A 21,921-nucleotide genomic window follows, 5' to 3' on the forward strand; every position below is an offset into this window, starting at 1 on the left:
GTGCCAGTGCCTGAATTACATAGGTAGTCATGACAGATATTTCCATATTGAGGTCTGATACCATTGGGCCACTTATATCCTCTACTATGTTCATTTATTTTTTTAATTTAAAAATAATTTTAATAACTGTTTTTTAACTTGTAAAATAATACATAGTTAATGTAGAAAATTGGAAAAATAAGAAATGTAAGAAGTGAACCTGATAGAATCCCATGTCAAATTTTCACATACATTCTTCCAGCATTTGACATCCATGTACATACATATGCAAATACCACTATACATGTATGTGATGTAATTTATGACATTATGGAGATTGTGCTGTATATATACTTTATGCTATATTTTGATGTAAATTACATGTGTGAAATTTTGCATTTGTAACTTCATAATGTTTCATTTTATGGATGTAATTTTGTTTCTTGTTTTTAATTTTTTTAATGTTTATTTACTTATTTTTGAGAGACAGACAGAGTGCAAACGGGGGAGGGGCAGAGAGAAAGGGAGACACAGGATCTGAAGCAGGCTCCAGGCTCTCAGCTGTCAGCACAGAGCTTGATGCGGGGCTCACAATCATGAACCGTGAGATCACAACCTGAGCCAAAGTCGGATGCTTTACTAATTGAGACACCCAGGTGCTCCTGTAATTTTGTTTTTAACCATTCATGTATCATTAATTTGTATTTCCATTAACAAAGAGAACAGTAGAGTTGAAAATAAAGTTTATATTACTGAAGAAAATGAAAAGGGGAGAGCTCAAACAAAAAATGAAATAAAAAATCTACAATTAAAGAACAAGGAGAATCTTTTGTTATTATTACTATTTTATACTCTTGTTATTATCATTATTATCACTATTTATAGTAACCTAATTGGTACTAATGCCTTGAAAAATTTTGGCATGAGAATTCCTTGACATAGGTCTATGGGCATGGGAGCCCTTGGAATGAGCCTATTGGCATGGGAAACTTGTAATGATGCCATGGGCTGGGAATTCCTTGGGTTGGGGCTGTGGCATGGCAGGCATTTCAGGATTTCGTCAAGTCTATATGAAAAGGCACCAATGCATTTATAAGGAATTCCAGTAATCAGGTAATTAAACTTTTATTCCAGAATTGCTTTACTTTTGGTGTATATTATCTCACTGATCGTCTCAACCCGGTAGAGAGTATTATTATCTGTAGTAAATATGAGGAAATCTAAACTTGGAAAGACAAAAGAATAGGTTACTTATCTAGACCCAAATCAGGCGTTCTAAATCTAAATTCTTAATTTTTTTCTAAACATAACTGTGCAACACAGTTACCTAGTGACTATTTTTAAATTGTGGATTTCCAGGCTTATCCTAGACTTGCTGACTATAGTCTCTGGGGATAGAGCCCAAAAATCTATATAGTAACCATGTAGGCGATTGTGATGTAACTTGTTTACTGACTAGGGTTTGTGGTCCACCACATTACAGAATATTAATGCTACTAATAGAAGCCTTAAAAATATATTCATGTCAATGTAAAGTCTTTCTTGGGAGAAAAATTTTAAGGCATTTAAAAGACATTCTTTTCCTTCACAAAATATTCAAGTTATAGCTCAACTTTCGTTTAGACTTTTTTGGTTGAAAGGGACTGATTCACATTTTAGTCACCTAATGTACGAAGGGACCTGCGGAATGCACATGGAATGATAAAGAAGAAACACTGTCATGAAATCCAAAAATAAAAGCTGAAGCCAGCTGAGTAAAAGGAAACTCTATAGACAGAGCTCAACAGCCATAATTTGTGGAATCTCTTCTAATGCTCATCCAATATTATGAGTCAACCTCTCTCTGCACACCTACTTTTCCTTCTCTCACTATATATGGTTGAAAAAAAATACTTTTTTTCTGCTTATATGTAACTCCTACTGCATCATAAATACAACTAACTCTACCATTCTGGACCTTGACTGTACCTCATGACTTCTTTACTTGAACACATACTGGAGTGTGTGATTTGATTTATTTCCCTCAATTCAAATTTTTCTAGGGTGTATCTGATTACACATCTGTCATTGTTGTCAGGCCATCATTAGGTTTCCTGGCATATCTAAGTACTGGCTATACTTGGGTCAGGGGTCCAAATCTGAACCAATCAGACTCAATCTGGAAGGTAAAGCCACTGGTCTACCTAGGGCTCCCTGTAGCTTCAGCTGGGCTGTGAGCAGGGAAGTTTCTCTGAAAGCATCTTGGTGTATCGGGCACCATGATTATTATGAATCCATATGTTTCCATAATACCTCATTTTTCAGGACTCAGATAAGGCAAGGGATACCCACAGATCCCATGAAGACTTTTCAAGTCATTGGGAACTTAAAATCCACAAATAAGAATTTGATCTATCTTCCCTGTAGATATTTGATCTTTCTTTCCCATAGAAATTTTATGTCAAAGAAGACTTTTGATATATGTGGATGAGGTCTTTTACAATACGAGACTAAATGTACACTGCTCAGTAAATAAGTAAATATTAAGAGTCAATTATGTAGGCACACTGAGAGGTCCACGTGTTTGCATGTTTATAGTTCTTAGGCACATCACAGCTGTTTCAAATCAAAAAATGAGTTTGAGAACATCTGTGTTTGTTCTATTTCTTCTGGCTTCTTCCTCAATAGACACAGGTCCTTGTTACTCATCTCAACACTAGACAATGTATATTTAATTAATCAATAAAAAGTTTTAGTTTTAACCATTGGAAATAAGTTACCAGAAAGAAGGCTTTTCCAAGTTAATCCTGCTAATCCTGTACTTATTCTCTGGCACTACTTAAAAAGTAAAATTTTTGAAAATTAAAGTCTTCCTCCCAGGGATGCCTGGGTAGCTCAGTCAATTAAGTGTCCGACTTCGGCTCAGGTCATGTTTTCATGGTTCAAGGGTTTGAACTCCATGTCGGGCTCAGCACCGACAGCTTGGAGCCTAGAGCCTGCTTCGGATTCTGTGTCTCCGTCTCTCTCCCTCTCCCTCTCTCTCTCTCTCTGCCCCTCTCCCACTTGTGTGCTCTGTCTCTGTCAAAAATAATTAAATAAACATTAAAAAAAGTCTTCCTCCCATATGCCCACACATATTTACCCAAACTTTTGAAATAATAAGAATTGCAAAATCTTGTATGAGAATTCCTTCCATTTTATAAGACAAGATTCCTGGATTCTACTGAAGGGATAAATAGGAAAATTACCAATAACTTTCACATAAGTAATTTCAGGATTAAAAGAGGTAATACAAATTTCTCTGGGGTTATGAACAGGCTATTGACACCTACTAGTGGCACCTAATATGATATGATATATTGTTTTCAGAAGGAGATAATCTGATAATAGCATGGATTAGCTCTATATCAGTTGGTTGGCCCCTGATTTCATGGAGAAAAGAGTAGATCAATTTCAATAAGGATGTGCGCTCTGGCAAATTATTTCTCCATGTGTTTGACTTGAATGGGATGATCTCAGTATGATGTCTAGGGACAATGGGAAATAGAAGCATCTTATACTAACTTTGCAGATTTTGTCTGGGGTTCTGCTGTGTGTCACAGATTCCTCAGTACAGAGGCTCCCTGACACATGGAAAATAACAGCCAATTTCATGCTTCAAGTTAAGGGGAGTTAGTCATTAATGGAATTCTTATAACGTTGTGTTATGAGGCCATGTTATATGGGAAAGATGAATGTAAGAAAATATTTAATTTCTAACTCAGGGAAATTATAACAACAGATGCCTTACAGTCTCACTGAGCACACAGCATTTTATGCTCAAAATACATAAGTTACATTAATAAATGCTCTCTCAGTGTATGCCAAATATTGTTCTCTAATTTCCCTAAGGGTATATATTTTTACAGAGGTGATAAAGACAATGGAAATGACACTCCATGGAATTAATGGGAATTAGGAAGGATGGGGCTTTATTGACCCAGTTTTCTATGTGATGATCCTGAACTTTCCAATTTGTTTGCATCTTCAGAGACCCTGGTGGTTGCGATTTGTTTTACTAATTAGTTTAAGAAGTTGCAAAGTCTGTGCTTATGTCCCTTTTTAAAAATCTTACTTCCCCATCATGGTCTACTAGAGTTTTTTCAATACCTAGCCTCATGGAAGTAAAATAAAATGACAATTCTTTTTCCTTAAACCATCTTTAAATTATTAATAAGCTTTGGTTTTGCTTTTCAAATATATACTAAGTTTTCTAAGAAATTTCTGTAGCTCTGCCAGTATTCTCGAGTGTTGTACGACATGTGCTATAATGTGTTAAAGCTTCTATAATAATTTTAGTTATGAAACATGTTTTAAAAAAGCAAGGATTTGCCACCGTACAAAAGGAATTTTAGAATCTACACCAATAATTCCCTCACTATTCTCTAAAGCAGAGCTTTTCAAATTTAAACAGACAACTGAATCACCTGGGGGGTTTGTTAAAACACAGTTTGCTGCATCCCACCTCCAGAGTTTCTGACTTACTAGAGTTAGAGCCTGAAGATTAGCATTTTTTTCTTCTTTTGAGAGAGAGAGAGAGAGAGAGAGAGAGCAGGCACACACGTGTGCAAGCTGGGGAGGGGCACAGGGAGAGGGAGAGAGAGAGAATCTTAAGCAGGCTCAATGCCCAGCGCAGAACCAAATGCAGGGCTCCATGTTGTGGCCGTGAGATCATGACCTGAGCCAAAATCAAGAATCAGACGCTTAACCGACTGAGCCACCCGGGTGCCCCAAGAATCAGCATTTCTAACAAGTTTCCAAAAGGTACTCATGCTGGTGGTTGGGGACCACACTTTGGGAACTATGGATTGAGAGTCAGTATATTGTAAAGTCTATGAACCTGGCCTCTGAAGCCAAATTGGATGGGTTTTCATCGTGAGCCATCTGATTATTAGTTGTGTAATCTTGAGCAAGTCATTAGACCCGTTCCTTCAGTGTGTCCTCATCTGTCAAATGAGCTAATACAAGTACCTATTTCTAAAGCTTTCTGTGAGATTGAGTGTGTTAACAAGTGTAGAACACTGAGGACAGTGTCTAGCATAACAGCAAAGACCTTGTATGTCCAGATATTTAATAAGTCAAGAAAATAATTTAATTTCCACTATGTGGAAGGCATGAAGATTATTCCTTAAATAGAATTTTCTATTGTTTTGAAATTGGACAAATAGAACTAAAATTCTATAATGATTCTTTGGGAAAAGAGGTAAAGTATGCTTTAGTTTAGAGTGACAAACAAGGTTAGTATTTTGATTTGGCATAAAGGTGAGAAAGTAATTTTGGCCTCTATAAAAAGCAATAGGCTGACTGATGTGGTAAAACAGGAAGTAGTAACCACCAGAGGGAGGAACCACAAAAGTCAATAGCTCCTGAAGATGGGAGTGAAGGAAGATATCAAGAGGCTGAGGGGTATGATAGAAAGGGGGATGAGAAGGCAGTGTGCGCCATCTTGCTGGGTTCTCGTTTCAGCTGTGGGGTACTGTTGTGTATTGTAGACACTTGACCTGGTAATTAAATATGGAATCAGGTAAGTCCTTCTTTGAAACATCACTCCCACTTCATCAAGGGATCATGTTTCTATTGGTGTGATTTGAACATAGATGACTGATGGAGAAAGTCTTTAACTATAGTAAATTTGAGAGGCCCTTTAGAAGAAAGGAAAACAAACAAACAAACCAAAACACAAATCAACAGACAAGCTTTGAACATAAATAATACCAACCCAGGCATTCTCGGGCTTAAGGTAGTACAGCCAATGTAGGCACAGCATGAAGGCCTCCCATATAGTTAGAGTTACTTTGTTCATACATGGCCCCGTGTTAGAAATAAACTTATCATGGATGTATCTTCATTTCTGGTAGTGATCAGAAAGCACCACTTCCCTACAGCAATAACTAATCATGTTAGAAAATCTATTCTAGAATTTACTGAGGTTCTGTGGTACAACAAGCATGGCTGTTTTAAAATGCCCTTGAGAGCTCACCTTGATCTACCTGGAAAATGAGACAATTAGCATAGGGAGGCTCTTCCCTCCTCCTAACAGGAGGGGTTGCTTCCAATCTCAGCTTCTCACTAGATCCTTAGTATTTTTCTCAAAAAATAGGAATGCAATTTTGCACACACCTCCAGAGTCATCAGATGCTGAGCATCTGTCTTTCCTGGACAATCCTGTGAACAGCTGGCATCCAAATTCAGTAAGGCTGGTGCCCAGATAATTTGTTAGTCAGTTTTCTCTGGCCCCACCCCCTTTGATGAAGTTGCTCTCAGACTTGCTCTGCAAAAGATAAGAGCAGTAGGAGGAACTCCTATCACCCAGAATGTTCACTCACAGTGTGTCCAAGATCAGGCCCTGGCCCTCATCATCTCTCTAGAGGATACTAGGGGATCAGAAAACTCAAGTCTTCTTTTCCTCCGATCTTTGCTTGTCTAGTTTTTACCCTAATAAAATCCATTCCCCAATCCACACTGTGTGACATGTCAGGTGGTGAACACACAGAAGCCTGCCTTGCACTACTGAGTCGGGGGTAAACTCAGGCATGTCTCATCTCCAGGATCTACTCTTTTTTTTTTTTTTTTAAATTTTTTAAATGTTTGTGTATTTTTGAGAGAGAGAGTGGGGGAGGGGGAGGGGCAGAGAGAGAGAGGGAGACACATAATCGGAAGAAGGCTCCAGGCTCTGAGCTGTCTGTACAAAGCCCAGAGGGGAGCTCAAACTCACATACCATGAGATCAGGACCTGGGCCAAAGCTGGTCGTCAAACGACTGAGCCACCCAGGCACCACCCTTCCAGTTTCTACTCTTATACAACCTTGTCGCTTAAGGTTTCAAAAGATGCCACCTCATTTCCTACTGCCGGTTCTCCCATTGTTCTTAAATGTAATGCATTTAAGTCTTATGGACCTGAATTCATGTAAATAACTATGTTATTTTATTATCTCCTCATCTCTCTCAAGCTGTAATTCTTTCCTATTCATGTTTGTTATTTTCAGTGTGGAAATTATTCCCTTTGATAAAGAAAGGAGATGAAATAAAAGCTAATCTGTTTAGCTACCTTATGGTATCGGTTAAGATAATTTTTTTCCTGCCCAAGTAAAGAAATTCCCTCATTCTTATTTTCTTATTCTGAGCATAATTTAAAACCTATTTTACTTCCTTCTTAATTTATAGTGTATTTTGAACTGAAGTTACTAGTTATATGACAAGATTATTATTCCAGTGGATTTTATTTTTATTCATTTGTATAAACATATGTTATTCTGGTAACTTCTTTACAAGTGTGCATATTCCTTGGTACCTGGAAACATGAAAGTGAGAGTGTGGAGGTTTTACTTTGCCATAACATGTTACCTCCCTAAATTTATGGAGGCCCGGCAACAGATTCTCGGAAAGCCCACAGATACTCATGTGCAGTAAAATTTTATTATAAACTCAAAATTATCTACCAAAGAATAGATTTTTGGACGGTCCCACACATAACTCAAGACACTTAACTATGAGATAATATTTCCCACTCAGAATATTCTGGAAAGGTGCTCATGAAAGCATTAAATAGAATTCCAGTAGTTTGTATGCTGTTTGCCCATCCAAACCACCTTCCTTTTCTCTCCTTTTTATTAACAAGGATCAGAATTGATCTTAGTTGCTCTAAGAAATCTTTGGAGATGTTCTCAAACTTCCACGATCTATCGTCATTAGTTTTTCATGAGAGTAACTGTCAGGACTGATCTCTTGACATTTAGTACTTTGTTTTGTGATGTATTCTCATAGGTTGTATGTTTTCTAGCCGATTATTATTTTCTTGAAACATGGGGACACACTGTATGTATTTTGGCAACTAATATTAGTAAACTAAACACAAATAGACACACCTGAACATATATTTTTGAGAAAGAATCATGCATCTCTATGCAAGAAAGAGAAAGAAAATTAGGTAGCATAAAGATAGGTTAATTTTATTTCCAAAATTGTAGAAAATTTAGTATGTTCAATTCTACTGTCATTTTCATAAAAATAAAAAAAAACAGTAAAATTGAACACTGGGAAAAACAATACAGGCAAATTGATCTTTGTGGCTTAGGTTATAAATGGAGATAAAATTGTAAGTAACACACTGCCACCCAGTGGCAAACTTTCACTATAAATGAAATAATGGTTTATATAGTCAAAAGACTCCAGCCATTAGGAGTCATTGGTCAGGAAATTTAACATCCCATTAGAAAAATATGAAGGAAAGAGAAGTTAACACTCAGATCATAGGGAATTTCAAACTAAATGAGAGTATATATCTAGTCCAAATCAAGCAAACAAATTTAAAAAAAAGTAAAAATAAAATTATAAGCTAATTGGAAACTTGAATGTTGCCTAGATACTCAATATCAGTGAACTGTTATTCATATTTTTGGATATCGTAGTGGTGCTGGGCTTATGCTTTAAAAATAAAATCATTTTTATCTTTTAGAGTGAACATTCCAATGTAATCACTGATAAAATGATGCAATACATCAAATTAATATGCAGAATGGAAGGAGATACATTGGAGCTATATGTGAATCAGTTTGGGTTATAAATTGAAACTTTTTAAAGCTGACTTATGGTTCCATGGTGATTCATTACACAATTCTGTCTACTTCTATACATGTTTGAAATTTTTCTATAACATTTTTTTTTTCAAATTTCCCCGGACATTTATTACCATTAAGTATAGGATTTGATTAATAAAAACAGAGAGCTTTCTCCATAAATTATTTCACAGAAATCAGTAGGTTAGGTCATGAGTTAGGAAGAACTTCTAATCTTTGTTTGCCTTAGAAATGAACATTGAGGAGATTAACTGGAACCTTCTTAAGCCCAAGCTAATAAGAGAGTTGAAACAACTGCTCAAATCATGTTTGTATCAAGTGTCAAACCCACGTTGACTTATAAAACAGATTACTAAACAAATAACAAAAGGTGAATTGTAAAGACTTATTATTTAGTAAACTGCACTGGAGTGCAATTAATTTGTCTCTCTCTTCTCTCAATATTTACTAAGTATTGGGCTTCCAAATATGCTGATTTTCCAGCCTTTCAAAAAAGAGCAAGGGAGTTGTTGCCTTGTTGCTAGGTTTTAGACAACAATTAGAGGTCCCACTTTCACTTTTTTTTCCTACTCTGACTTGAGTCCTTTAGGAAATTAATTCAGTTTCTTAGCAACCCAGATGGTTAAAACTTAAACACACTTCGGGTTCTTTTGTAAAGCAAAGGCTAGTTTCCCTTATAAACTATGTGTTTGTTTAGTCCTGCTTGGCTTTGCAGAAAAGATTTGCTGAGACAAACTGCCCTAGAAATTTTTACAAAAAACTCTCAGTTTCAAATGGTGAGTGAAGTTGTTGATTTTCTAATGAATGCTCCTGCTTTCTTTTTATTTTTACTCTAGTTTGTCAATTTGACTAGCTCTTTGAAATATATGTATGCGCCTGGGTGGCGCAGTTGGTTAAGCGTCCGACTTCAGCCAGGTCACGATCTCGCGGTCCGTGAGTTCGAGCCCCGCGTCGGGCTCTGGGCTGATGGCTCGGAGCCTGGAGCCTGTTTCCGATTCTGTGTCTCCCTCTCTCTCTGCCCCTCCCCGTTCATGCTCTGTCTCTCTCTGTCCCAAAAATAAATAAACGTTGAAAAAAAATTTAAAAAAAAAAGAAATATATGTATTTTATATGAAATAGATGAATTTATTCATGAAAGAAACAATTTCTTTATATATAACATTGTAGAAGAGAAATTATGAAAACTACAGTAAGAAGGAGAAAGCCAAGCAGGAAGAAAGTGCTGAATTTTTTTAATGAATTTATAAATATGCACAAATTTGTGGTTCCCTGTGCTCTTAATAGCACACTATTTTACAATGCTTTTTTGTATGTTGGCAGTATTTATGTGTCAGATATATATCTAGATCAATCTATTTATTTATCTATTACCTCAAATACTTAATATTACAAAATTAAACTCAGATATGGAAGCAAAAGAAGATTGCATTTCCATACATTTGCTAACCAAAGAAATGTATTTCTTTTTAATTAGCAGCTCATTAAAAACAGATAAAAATACTTTGTGACTCTCCAGTTGAAAATATTTGAGGGATAAATTTAAACGAAAGTTTATATTTTTATATGCCATTACTACTAACAAGTTTTCCATTATTAGGAAAAAGTTATGATTAGATATTCGGGGTTTTAGATACAGTTTTCAAAACGGAATCCGCAATTTTCAGATTTTGGCTAACACAGAGTACCTATTATTCTTCTTATCATTGGACCACATAAAATTTGCACTTTTGTAAGATTGAAAAATGGTGGAATAACAGCAATTTTATATGGCTCAACTCAACATGTGCTGAACCCTATGTAGGATTTGTAAACGTAGAAATTCTTGTCTCAACACTTTTATAATCTAATTTTGAGGCAGATTTTGTTTTTTGGGTCTTTTTTTTAGGTTTATTTATTTATTTATTTTGAGAGAAACCGAGAGAGAGCAAGAGCGAGCATGAATGGGAGAGGGACAGAGAAAGAGGAAGAGAGAGAATCCCAAGCAGGCTCTGTACTGACAGCAGGACTCGACCCCATGAACGAAACAGTCTGATCATGACCTGAGCTGAGATTAAGAATCAGACACTTAATTGACTGAGCCACCCAGGTGCCTCTGGAGGCAGATATTGTAAGTAATTAATTGTAATACAAGATACAAGGAAAAATGCAGTTTCAAGCTCCATTGCTCTTCAGAAGGAGGGATGAATCCTATAGGGGGATTTGGGAATGCTTTTATTGGAAATGGCATTTAAACTGGTCCTTCATAGATAAGAATAATTTCATAGATGAACAGTAACTGTGCTTACTAACTTCAATTAAGCTATTCGTTTATTTTCAGTGAGACATCTTGTCCAAAATATAGATTCTGTAATATCAACATTTACCATCAAACATTTGAGTGAATAAGAATATTGCTAGTTTATTTTTTCTGAATTCCTCAACCACACATCTCATAACTTTATATTTCTCCAGGTTATAGTTGTTGGGTTTTTTTCCATTTAAAGTAAGTGTGATGATGTGATCTCACCATCTCAGGCTTCAATCATTTGACTAGATCTCCAGATGATTTCCTTCTTCTGGCATACCTAGGGTCTAAAACGACACATGCTAATACATGAATTGTGTACTATAAAAGCCTAATGTTGTATACATATTATTCAAATGAATAGTATTTAATACTAAATAAATAAATACAAGACAAAATGAAGTATGGTAAAAACTGGACAGAATTTATTACCATTTAAAATATGATGAATAACAATTTTCTGGTAGTCAGGAAGCCTGGAGACATATAGAGACAGAGGCACATTATCAGCGGCAACAAGCTGACTGATGAGCGCATCTACTCCCAGCTACCTAGTCAAAAAGAGATCTAGATCAGCACTACATTCCCCAACCACAGCCTCTTATTTTGATGGCTGTCGAGCTTTCTTACTGCCAAGATACTTTTTTTTTTTTAATCAATTAGACTTCCAGGGTCTTGACCTATTCTTATTCTTCCAGTTTATGATTGTCCTGGCATCCATTTCTTTCCAACTGTGTGTCCTGGTGAGATAAATTCCCTATCTCACTCATTGACATCCTCAACCTCAACGTCTTTTCATTCCAACAGGTTACAAAACCCTGATTATGAATCAGTTCCCTTGTGCAGCCAGAATTCTGAGCCCTGTAAGAGACAGCTACATGCACCATTTTCTCCAAGGCTAAGGCTTCAGTGCTCCTCAGAAGTTCAAATATATATTTTTACAGAAATTTGTAGGGTCATGAGTGAGGCAAGAGTGTAATTAAAAGAAAAAAAAAAGCCATGTACCTGGAACAAATTAACCATTTGACTGGTAAGGACTTGATTTTCATCAACTTAGTGACTTCAGAAGAGTCCAAAGTAAACACCAAACATGTAAGCTGATTAAACTCCCTGAAGAATAAACCAAATAACCCATATTTTCTTTGTAGCTCATTATCTTCCAGTAGATTACTGTACATGTGGAGTCAAACTACAATCTAACGGCGATTTGGTAAAAATAAAATCTGAATAAGGAGAATTAATTAAGTGGTTTTTATGTTAAAGAGCCCAGCTTATGAGAAATCATGCATATCAATCTCCTAAGTATAGAGAGCTGTGATAACAGAAATAAAAATTTCAAGTCTGGGCCAGAGTACTCTTCTCTCCAAAAGATTCTTGGACGGGGACGGTCAACCTTCAAACTCACCTCCACCTCTTTTTAAATGTATTTTATTTACAAATCTCTTAAAATTCTATGCAGACATTCCTATTGTTTACAGTATAACACAAAAGCATGATATTACAGTTTTTTTTAAATTTTACTATGCTTTATATTTTAAACATTGCTCAGAGAATAATATTCCTACATCCTTATTTCCACATACTTGGTTAATTAATGTGGTATTTTGATAATTTAAGTTTAATTTATTTTACAAAAATTTTATAGAGAATGTTAAAAGGCTCCCTATTTATAAAATTTGTTTTATTTTCACTGTATTATATATCAACAGAACAAAACATGTTTTGAGTATTTGGGGAACTTGTAACTTTCTTACTCAGGTAAGGAACATTATTCTCTCTCCCTCTTTTTTTTTTTTTTTTGTTTCTGTTCAGTTATTTATTGATTGTAGTAAGAACAATTAAAATGAGATATACCATCTTAACAATTTTTTTATTTTTTATTTTTTTAAGTGTATTTAGTTATTTTGAGAGAGAGGAAGAGTGAGAGTGATAGGAGAGGGGAAGAGAGAAGGAGAGAGAAAATCCCAAGCAGGCTTTGCGCTGTCAGCACAGAGCCCAACGCAGGGCTGGAACTCATGAACTATGAGATCAAGACCTGAGCCGAAATCAAGAGTCTGATGCTTAACTGACTGAGCCACCCAGGTGCCCCAACAATTTTTTAAGTGCATAATACAGAGTTGTTACTGTAGGCAAAATGCTGTGCACTATATCTCCAGAACTTACTCATCTTGCCTAACCGAAACTTTATACCTGTTGAACAGCATTTCTCCATTTCACCTCCCCACCCCACCAACCCGCCCAGATCCTGGCAATCACCACTCTACTTTCTGTTTCTGAGTTTGACTCTTTTAGATTTCTCATGTAAATGGAATCATCCGATATTTGTCCTTCTGTGACTGGCACATGTCACATAGCATAACGTCCTCCAAGTTCACCCACGTTGTTGCGTATGGCAGTATTGCCATCTTTTTAAAGCTGCATAATATTCCATTTTGTGTATGAACCACATGGCTAGAGATATTCATTCATCCATCAGTGGACTTCTGGATTGCTTCCATATCTTAACTATTGTGAATAATACCGTAATAAACATGAGAGTGCAGATATCTCTTTGAGATCTTGATTTTAATTCTTTTGGGTAGACACCCAAAAGTGTCATTACTGGATCATTGGCATTTCTGTTTTGAATTTTTTGAGGAGCCTTCACACTGTTCTCCATAGTGGCCACACCATTTTGCATTGTCACCAATAGTGTAAACATGTTCCAATGTCTCCATATCAACACACTTAATGCCTTTTTATAATTGTTATTATAGACATACTAACATGTGTGAGATGTTATCCTGTGGTTTGACTTACATTTCCCTGATGATTAATGACATTGAGAATCTTTTCCTGTGCCTGTTTGCCATTTGTATAACTTCTTTGGAGAAATGTCTCTTCAAGTATTTAGCTCAATTTTTAATCAGATTATTTGTTTTTATTGGTATTGAAGTGTAGGAGTTCCTTACATATTTTGGATTTTAATCCCTTATCAGATAAATAGTTTGCTTTCAAAATTTAACTAGACTCACTTAGGTAACACCTGTGGTCTTTTTTTCTTTTTTCTTTTTTTTTGGTAAAAGTTTCTTTTGTGTATATTAAAATTTATTCAACCTGGTTTAATAGTAAATTTGTCTTTTTCTAATTGAGATAATATTCACTACTTACCAATCTAAAGTGTACAATTTAGTGGTTTTTAGTATATTCACAACCTTTTGAAACCATCATAACTCTCTAATTCCAGAACATGTCCGTCTCCCCCCACAAAAAATCTTGTACCTGTTGGAAGTCAATCTCAATTCTCTCTTCCCATATCCTCTGGCAAAAAACAAAAGATTTTTTTACTTTAAGTCCCTGAGTTTTTGATAATTTGTTATATAGCAACATTGCAGATAAGTTGACTTAGCCACAGGTCTATAATTACTGTTATTTAATGCATGTATATTTTATTCAAATCTATTTATTATGATGATCTTTTTCTATGTACTGTTCCTCCTTTTACATTTCTCACCCTAATTAAGTAATTTTCCATTATCATTGATATGTTCGAATTTCTTACTGTGACATGAGAGACCTTTGCTAAAATAATCCCAAATGATTTTTCTTTTTAAAACTTTTTCATGTTTTTATGTATTTATTTTGAAGGAGAGAGAGGGAAAGAGAGAGAGCAAGGAAAAGACAGAGAGAGGGAGAGAAAGAATCCCAAGCAGACCCCGTGCTGCCAGTGCAGAGCCTGACGTGGGGCTGGAACCCACGAACTATGAGATCATCACTTGAGCTGAAACCAAAAGTTGAAAGCTTAGCCATCTGAGCCACCCAGGTATTCCCCCACATGATTTTTCCAGCTTTCTATATCATACTATTTTCCACTGTCTCCTCGCATACGTAGGCTAAATTCCTGCCACATTGCGCTTCTTGCTTTTCTCTCAATGTACCAGTCATTTTAAAAAATAAAAATATTTATGTTAGAATTTGAAAAGCAATTCATCATTTTATTTTACAGAATATTTATTATTAATTTGTAAAAGTTGACATTTTCAATGTATCTTCGAAGTTAATTTCTCTTCATTTACAACTTTATCTTACTGCACATTAGCATTTAGAATTCTAAAGATCCTCTGTTTAATGTTGTTGTCAAACAATATAAACTGTAGCACAAGAGAAGGAAATTCATACCACCTCATTTTCTCATTCCCAAGAACCAGTGTTGTTATATCATTTCCACCTAACCAAATATAATTTAATTGGTATGTATCCCTGTTTCCAAGGAGATTTCAAATTCATTGGCATTTTCCAGTAACATATTGACAAACACATTAAATCCTAGAAATGTGCCAACACTTTCCTTGCCCTGGTCAGCCAAAAGCAAATCCACCATTCCCATCCAGAGTCTAGTAACAATAGCTACAATGCACTTGCGGAGGTTTAGGTGGCCATAGGTATCCCAGAGATAGCTTACAACAAATTTTACCTTCTGTGCCTTGATGAAATGTTGTTTACTTCCTTCACAACCCGGAATATTTTTACTTATTCTTCAAGATTAGTCCAAATGACTTCCTGTGAGGTCACTTCTGTTTTCCTGATAGAGTTAGCCCTTCATTCTCCTTGCTTCTCACAGCACTATTCCAATATTTATCACATGAATAGGTTTTATTTTTTTGTTTTCATGTCTTTCTTTCAAATAGCCTCTCATTTATTTAAGGACATTGATTTTAAGTTAATTATCTTTGGTTTCCTAGCCCTAGCCCAGTGAGTGCTGGGACAAGGGTGCTGAATAGATATTTGCAGTAGCCATGATGCTTCCCTCCCCTCTCTAACACATGCACCCATCATTTATTTATTTTTTTATTAATTAATTAATTAATTTTTAAATTTACATCCAAGTTAGTTAGCATATAGTGTAACAATGATTGCAAGAATAAATTCCTTAATGCCCCTTACCCATTTAGCCCATTCCCCCTCCCACAACCCCTCAAGCAACACTCTTTTAAGAGTTTCTTATGTTTTGTCCTCCTCCCTGTTTTTATATTATTTCTTCCCTTCCCTTATGTTCATGTGTTTTGTGTCTTAAATTCCTCAGATGAGTGAAGTCATGCGATACTTGTCTTTCTCTGACTAATTTCGTTTAGCATAATACTCTCCAGTTCCATCCACGTAGTTGCAAATGGCAAGATTTCATTCTTTGTGATTGCCGAGTAATACTCCATTGTATATGTATACCACATCTTCTTTATCCATTCATCCATCGATGGACGACATTCGGGCTCTTTCCCTACTTTGGCTATTCTCAATAGCACTGCTATAAACATTGGGGTGCATGTGCCCATTCGAAACAGCACACTTGTATCCCTTGGATAAATACCTAGTAGTTCAATTGCTGGGTTGTACCATAGTTCTATTTTTAATTTTTTGAGGAACCTGCATACTGTTTTCCAGAGTGGCTGCACCAGCTTGCATTCCCACCAGCAATGCAAAAGAGATCCTCTTTCTCCACATCCTCGCCAACATCTGTTGTTGCCTGAGTTGTTCATGTTAGCCATTCTGACAGGTGTGAGGTGGTATCTCATTGTAGTTTGTATTTGTATTTCCCTGATGATGAGTGATATTGAGCATGTTTTCATGTGTCTGTTAGCCATCTGGATGTCTTCTTTGGAGATGTGTCTATTCATGTCTTTTACCCATTTCTTCACTAGATTATTTGTTTTTTGATGCACCAGTCATTTCTGAGTTTGTTTCTTGTTTCATAAATCTTTCAGAAATTATATTGGCCTGGAGAAAATATATTCAATATCCCATTGTTATAGTGGTAAACCTCAGCATTGGTATGTCTGTTGCAGATTCATACATGTGAAAACACTCTTCACCTAATGTACCTTGACTCCCAGAAAGGCAACAGAAGCAGAGATGTCACACACAAAGAGTTTGGAGTATCGCACACAAGACCTCAACTCCAAATGGAAGAAAAAGTCCTGCAACCACCACAATCTGAAATGAAAGTCAACATATGGGAAATAAAGCCTCCTGATTTCAGTTACAAACTGTATACATCTTTGAGATTTCCAGAAAAACCATCAAGGATTATTAAGGAAAAACAAGGGAGGGAAAAAAAAGTTAATTTCCCAGAAACAATGCTTCACCTGCCCAGCATAAGGAATCATCCCAAGAAGGCCATATCTCCAGAGTTTATAACTACATTCCCACATATGGATTCAAATGAAGTGAAGTTAATGTTTGTGAAGAGTGGAAAGTATCCAAATGGTGTATACTTCAATCCAAAACCACACGACTTTCGACAGGTACAAAAAGCATTTGAATCAAGAAAACAAAACAGATAAGGAGAAATACATATTATTTTTTACTCATTTCTTAATTATGACTACTATTACATGAGCAAAAAGGTATGTACATATAATATGTGTAAGTCTGCATCTTGATTTCCCAAGAAACAATACAATTCAAATTCAGCAATAAGTGACAGAAGATAGAGGTAGGACCCTGGTTAATGTTTCTGATGTGGTTTTATCTATCATGTAGATGGCCTTTCTTAGTTTTGAGAATAGTTCGGGCTTAGATGTGATTGGAGAACAGATCTCAATTGCCAGTTTACAATCTAGAAGTAATAGAATCAATTCATGGAATGAATGGATGAATAAATAAAAATTGACAAAGGCAGTATTATATTACTTTCATTAATCTTTCCAGTGCTTAATAATCTAAATACTATGTGGGCAAGAATTAGATTCATAACTAAAATGATGGCAGGGAACATATATTTAAGGAGATTCAAATGATTCAAAATGTTGTTCCTCTAGAATATGAATATATTTTATCCTTAGGTCTATAATTTAACACATAAATGTGACTCTTGCTTAGTAATGAGAGAAGCAATAGGACTGATAAAACAAACAAGAAAAATAGCTACAAAAAAGAATAAATTTATTCCAGTGGAAAATATAAGAAAATATAACTTGCCCTCTGGGATCAGTTTATCTATCCTTGCTCTCTTACTTTCTAATCATTTTGGACAAGTTATTAAGCCTCTTATTTATAACATGGGATAACAATACTTCATATTATATGGCTCTTTTAAGTAATGAAGGAGACAATTATACATAAAGTGCTTACAAGAGGGTCTTCGAGGTCTGTTGAGGCATTCAATGAATGTTAACTGTTAGGAGCTCTTAGGATAAAAGCTAGAAGATCAAGAAGCCTTGATGTATAACCTTCTTTACTCATTTAAAGCATGTAAATCTTTCTATTTGCAGAAAATGGAGTATATTACGTTTGGAAATGAGAGGAAGTCAGTTAAATCGCAAATGTCATTGCTTTATTCAAAAATTTTACTAGTTACGGTTGCACTTATAAGACATGAATAAGTAAAGTTCAAGGAATGGGAGACATTCTAATTTTCGCTGAATTAATTTGTTTTTATGAAAAAGTGAATTGGAGACAGTGCAATATAAACTGTGCAACCACCAGATGTCAGTATAATGTTTTTTAAACTAACAGTGCTTCAATTGTATTTGACTGAAGAGTGAAAATCTTGTATCTGGATTTCTGTTGAGACTTTGAATATTTTCCTATTTGCCTGGGGCAGAACCTAGAGTCATTCACTAGGATGACTCTAACTTCTGCTTGATCTCATCTTTTTATGCCACAATGACTCAGCTTTCAAACAGAGACGTTTGTGGTATTTTATTTAATTTTAGCTTCTGGAAGTATACAGATGCTATTTCAGATCATATTAGTTCATTTAAACTGTCTTTAAAAAGTACTTTGTGGTATAGTTTGCTGAAAACAACCAGTAATTACTCTATTCCAGTCTCAGCAAATTCTTTTAGCTTTGTTAAATATTACGTCCTTGAAATAAACTTAGCTCCAGAAATAAAACATGTAACCTTACTGGCATTTAAGATTAAATGCAAATTTCGATTCGATTCCTTTAATTTCATGCTGTTTAAAATGTTATTTCTGATTTATTCACATGAGGATATTTGAAGTACTCTGTTCTACTATAAAATGAATTGGTTATACAGTATCTTGAATTGGATTATTTCAGATGTTCATACACAAGTTTTAAATGCTATAACAAAATCATCAAAATTGCATTTTACCAGTGAAATAATTAATGCTTGTAAAAATCACATTCCAAATGTAATGTTAGTAATAAACAGTATTTATGTTTAATCTTCTCTTTACATATCTAGTATCAACATAATTTACCAAACTTTGTGACAACTTTTGAAAGGGACCCTTTTGGATTAAAATTTAAGTCCAGACACTTAAGTACAGGTAAGTCATTATCATGAAGTTATGAACACAGCAAAAAACAAACTTTCTGCGTTATATCTTAATACTAAATCTTGTAAAAACATATCACTAAAATGGTGTTTTTTAACCTATCACCTTTAATAATATGGTAATTTTTTTAAATGCCCACTTAATTAATGGAAACAATGCACTTACTTTGTTATCTACAACTTTTAATATGCTGTTGAAGATTGAGTTTTTAAGTCAAAGTGTTTTGTATAGAGAACCAATAGAGTAAGTGCTTCGGAGTATAGACCAAGAAGCAAGCTGCATAGCTTTGAATCTTGTCTTCACTATCCACAAGCTACCTAAACTGTCTATTTGTTGGTTTACCCATCTATAAATGGGAATGGCAATAACTGAATCTCTATCATGGAATTATTGTGAGCATTAAATCTATCATACATATTTCGATCATATATAATGTTTACATAGCACATGTTGTCGTGTACATGGTAAATACATACAAATACACACTTTATTACTGTGGTGCCATGTGAATAGTGCTTGTCTAGAGTTAACTTGTATTATACAGTGTTACGTATTTGGACAAGAGTGATAATACATGCATGCTATATTTACATACTGTAGTTATATATCAGTTAAAAAAAACAATATGATCTTAATGGTGGTTGTCTGTGAGTAATGGGAAAATGGTTGAATTTTATTTTCTTCTTTTAAAAATTGGAATCAAGTATTTAAACAAAAATTTTTAATATTTATTTATTTTTGAGAGAGAGAGAGACAGAGCATGAACAGGGGAGGAGCAGAGAGAGAGAGAGAGAGTCATAATCTGAAGCAGGCTCCAGGCTCCAAGCTGTCAGCACAGAGCCAGACATGGGGCTAGAACTCATGAACCATGAGATCATGACCTGAGCCGAAGTCAGACACTTAATGACTGAGCCACCCAGGCACCCCTAGAATCAAGTAGTTTTACAATTATGAAGTTAAGATAATTTATTTCTAAATGACGTACATGTTTTAGCATAGATTATAATGATAAAAATCTTGTCTGTGTGTGTAATTAAAATGGGACACGTCAACTTTTCTTACTATATATATGTCACTATGGAAAAAAATGCCAAGGAAACTTTATAAGACCCAGACTCTGATATCAAGAAATTTGTAAGTAAAATTTAAGGTAGAATGCAAAATATGCCATTCAAATCACAAAGCACTACTGAGAAGTTTAAAAAGAGATTTCCAGGGAAATAAAAGGTGGGATTAGAATTAGAGTTTGAAGAACATTAATTCCTGTAGAAATGGTGGGCAGGATAAGCAACATTTTATTTAGATCTGCATTATAAATTGTCCATCAATTTGTCGCTCCTAGGCCCTGATTTCCTACTATATTCTGAGAGATATGAACAAAGACCTATGTAATTGTTATGTTTCTCATTTGTCTCCATATCTCTAGTACACGGGTGTCAGTCGCTGAAAGATGATAAACAGAAGAACAATATAGAAAGATTTATCACTTACAAGCCTCATGAATGCACCTGGGACCCACAGCTAATTTTACCAAAAGCCCCATGGCCCATTCAATCAGCTTCATACACGGTGAGCGTGACTCTTTTTTTTTTAATGTTTATTTATTTTTGAGACAGAGAGAGACAGAGCATGAATGGGGGAGGGTCAGAGAGAGAGGGAGACACAGAATCCGAAGCAGGCTCCAGGCTCTGAGCTGTCAGCACAGAGCCCGACGTGGGGCTTGAACTCAGGAGCTGTGAGATCATGATGTGAGCCGGTCAGACACTCAACTGACTGAGCCACCCAGGCGCCCCATGAACATGACTCTTTTTCTACAGCTGTTGGGAAATGTCTCCAACACTGTTATTAATGATTGCCTTGATGTAGGAATTTTAAATTTATTGTTAGCATATATAGTGAAAGATATTCTTGTTTTGTAAAGTAAAGCAGAACTATCTCTGCTTTTTCTTAAAAAGCAAACAGGGAAATATCTAGAATTTTGGATTTCTTTTCTTAGTACAAAGATAGTTGGTAGGGTGGATTGAGGCCTGCACATTGTGAAGAATTTTCCCCAAGTTTACTCCCACCTCATTTGGAGCAGCCCATTGAGTGAATTGCACTCAAGTAAGAAGGCCTGACAAGAAGACTTTGTCATACAGTCATTGCAAGATGTTGAGAAAACAAACGTTTACCGGGGCTCAAATTCCACCCTGGACAAGTAAGGCTGCTTTGTATCCCTGTACAACCAAAAACAGCAAGATGTGCATGTGGCACACAGAGCAAGCTTTTAAAGCAAAGATCATTACATAGCAATTTTAAAAAGATAAACAATTAAAGTCAGTACATGTTTGTTTTCACTAACTTCCTTTGTGTAATCTTCCTTAAGAGACACAGAAGGCAACGAGATGTGTACAGTGCATTTATGGATCGTGTGGAAGAGAAGTTTACCCAAACATGCAAGAACAGGTGGGCAAACACTTCAAGCTTTGTTGCTGAACACTTACATTAACTTGTTAGAGTTGCTGCTCAAATGATCCTTTCAATAATACGTTCTTTATCCCATAGAAGCTCTATCACAAGAACTATAAATGAAATATTTGCATGATGATTAAACCATTTTAAGTGGAGTCTGAAAGAATCCAGTTCCTTGATCCAAGATGAATTATTATTTCTCCTAGGTTCGGTGGAATCCTGGAAAACTGTCAGTGACTGTGTCTGTCCATATCCCTTCAGGCTTTATTATTCTAGATCATTTCTGCCCACATGGCAATAGTTAGCATCTGCACCTCCTTGCCCAAGGCT

At 35.5% G+C, this 21,921-nt stretch overlaps 1 protein-coding gene across 1 annotated transcript; it reads left to right on the plus strand.

The window, feature by feature from the left end:
- The first annotated feature begins 16,783 nt into the window (after positions 1–16,783).
- CUNH7orf78 (chromosome unknown C7orf78 homolog) lies at positions 16,784–21,628 on the plus strand. Its single transcript, XM_040469564.1, has 4 exons — positions 16,784–17,135; positions 19,047–19,131; positions 20,567–20,709; positions 21,506–21,628. Exons 1-4 carry the CDS (start codon positions 16,794–16,796, stop codon positions 21,626–21,628), a joined length of 693 nt encoding a protein of 230 aa, XP_040325498.1. The 5' UTR covers positions 16,784–16,793.
- Positions 21,629–21,921: the final 293 nt, after the last annotated feature.

This window comes from Herpailurus yagouaroundi, unplaced genomic scaffold, assembly GCF_014898765.1.
Source record: "Herpailurus yagouaroundi ecotype Mexico unplaced genomic scaffold, PumYag 162475, whole genome shotgun sequence".
Lineage (NCBI taxonomy): Eukaryota > Metazoa > Chordata > Mammalia > Carnivora > Felidae > Herpailurus > Herpailurus yagouaroundi.

Excerpts from the sequence above, each read along its gene's own strand:
- CUNH7orf78 (XM_040469564.1), top strand. The coding sequence starts at position 16,794 with ATGGAAGAAAAAGTCCTGCAACCACCACAATCTGAAATGAAAGTCAAC. Across the intron at positions 17,136-19,046 it reads AACCACACGACTTTCGACAG|TATCAACATAATTTACCAAA; the intron begins GTACAAAAAGCA and ends TTACATATCTAG. Across the intron at positions 20,710-21,505 it reads TTCAATCAGCTTCATACACG|AGACACAGAAGGCAACGAGA; the intron begins GTGAGCGTGACT and ends ATCTTCCTTAAG.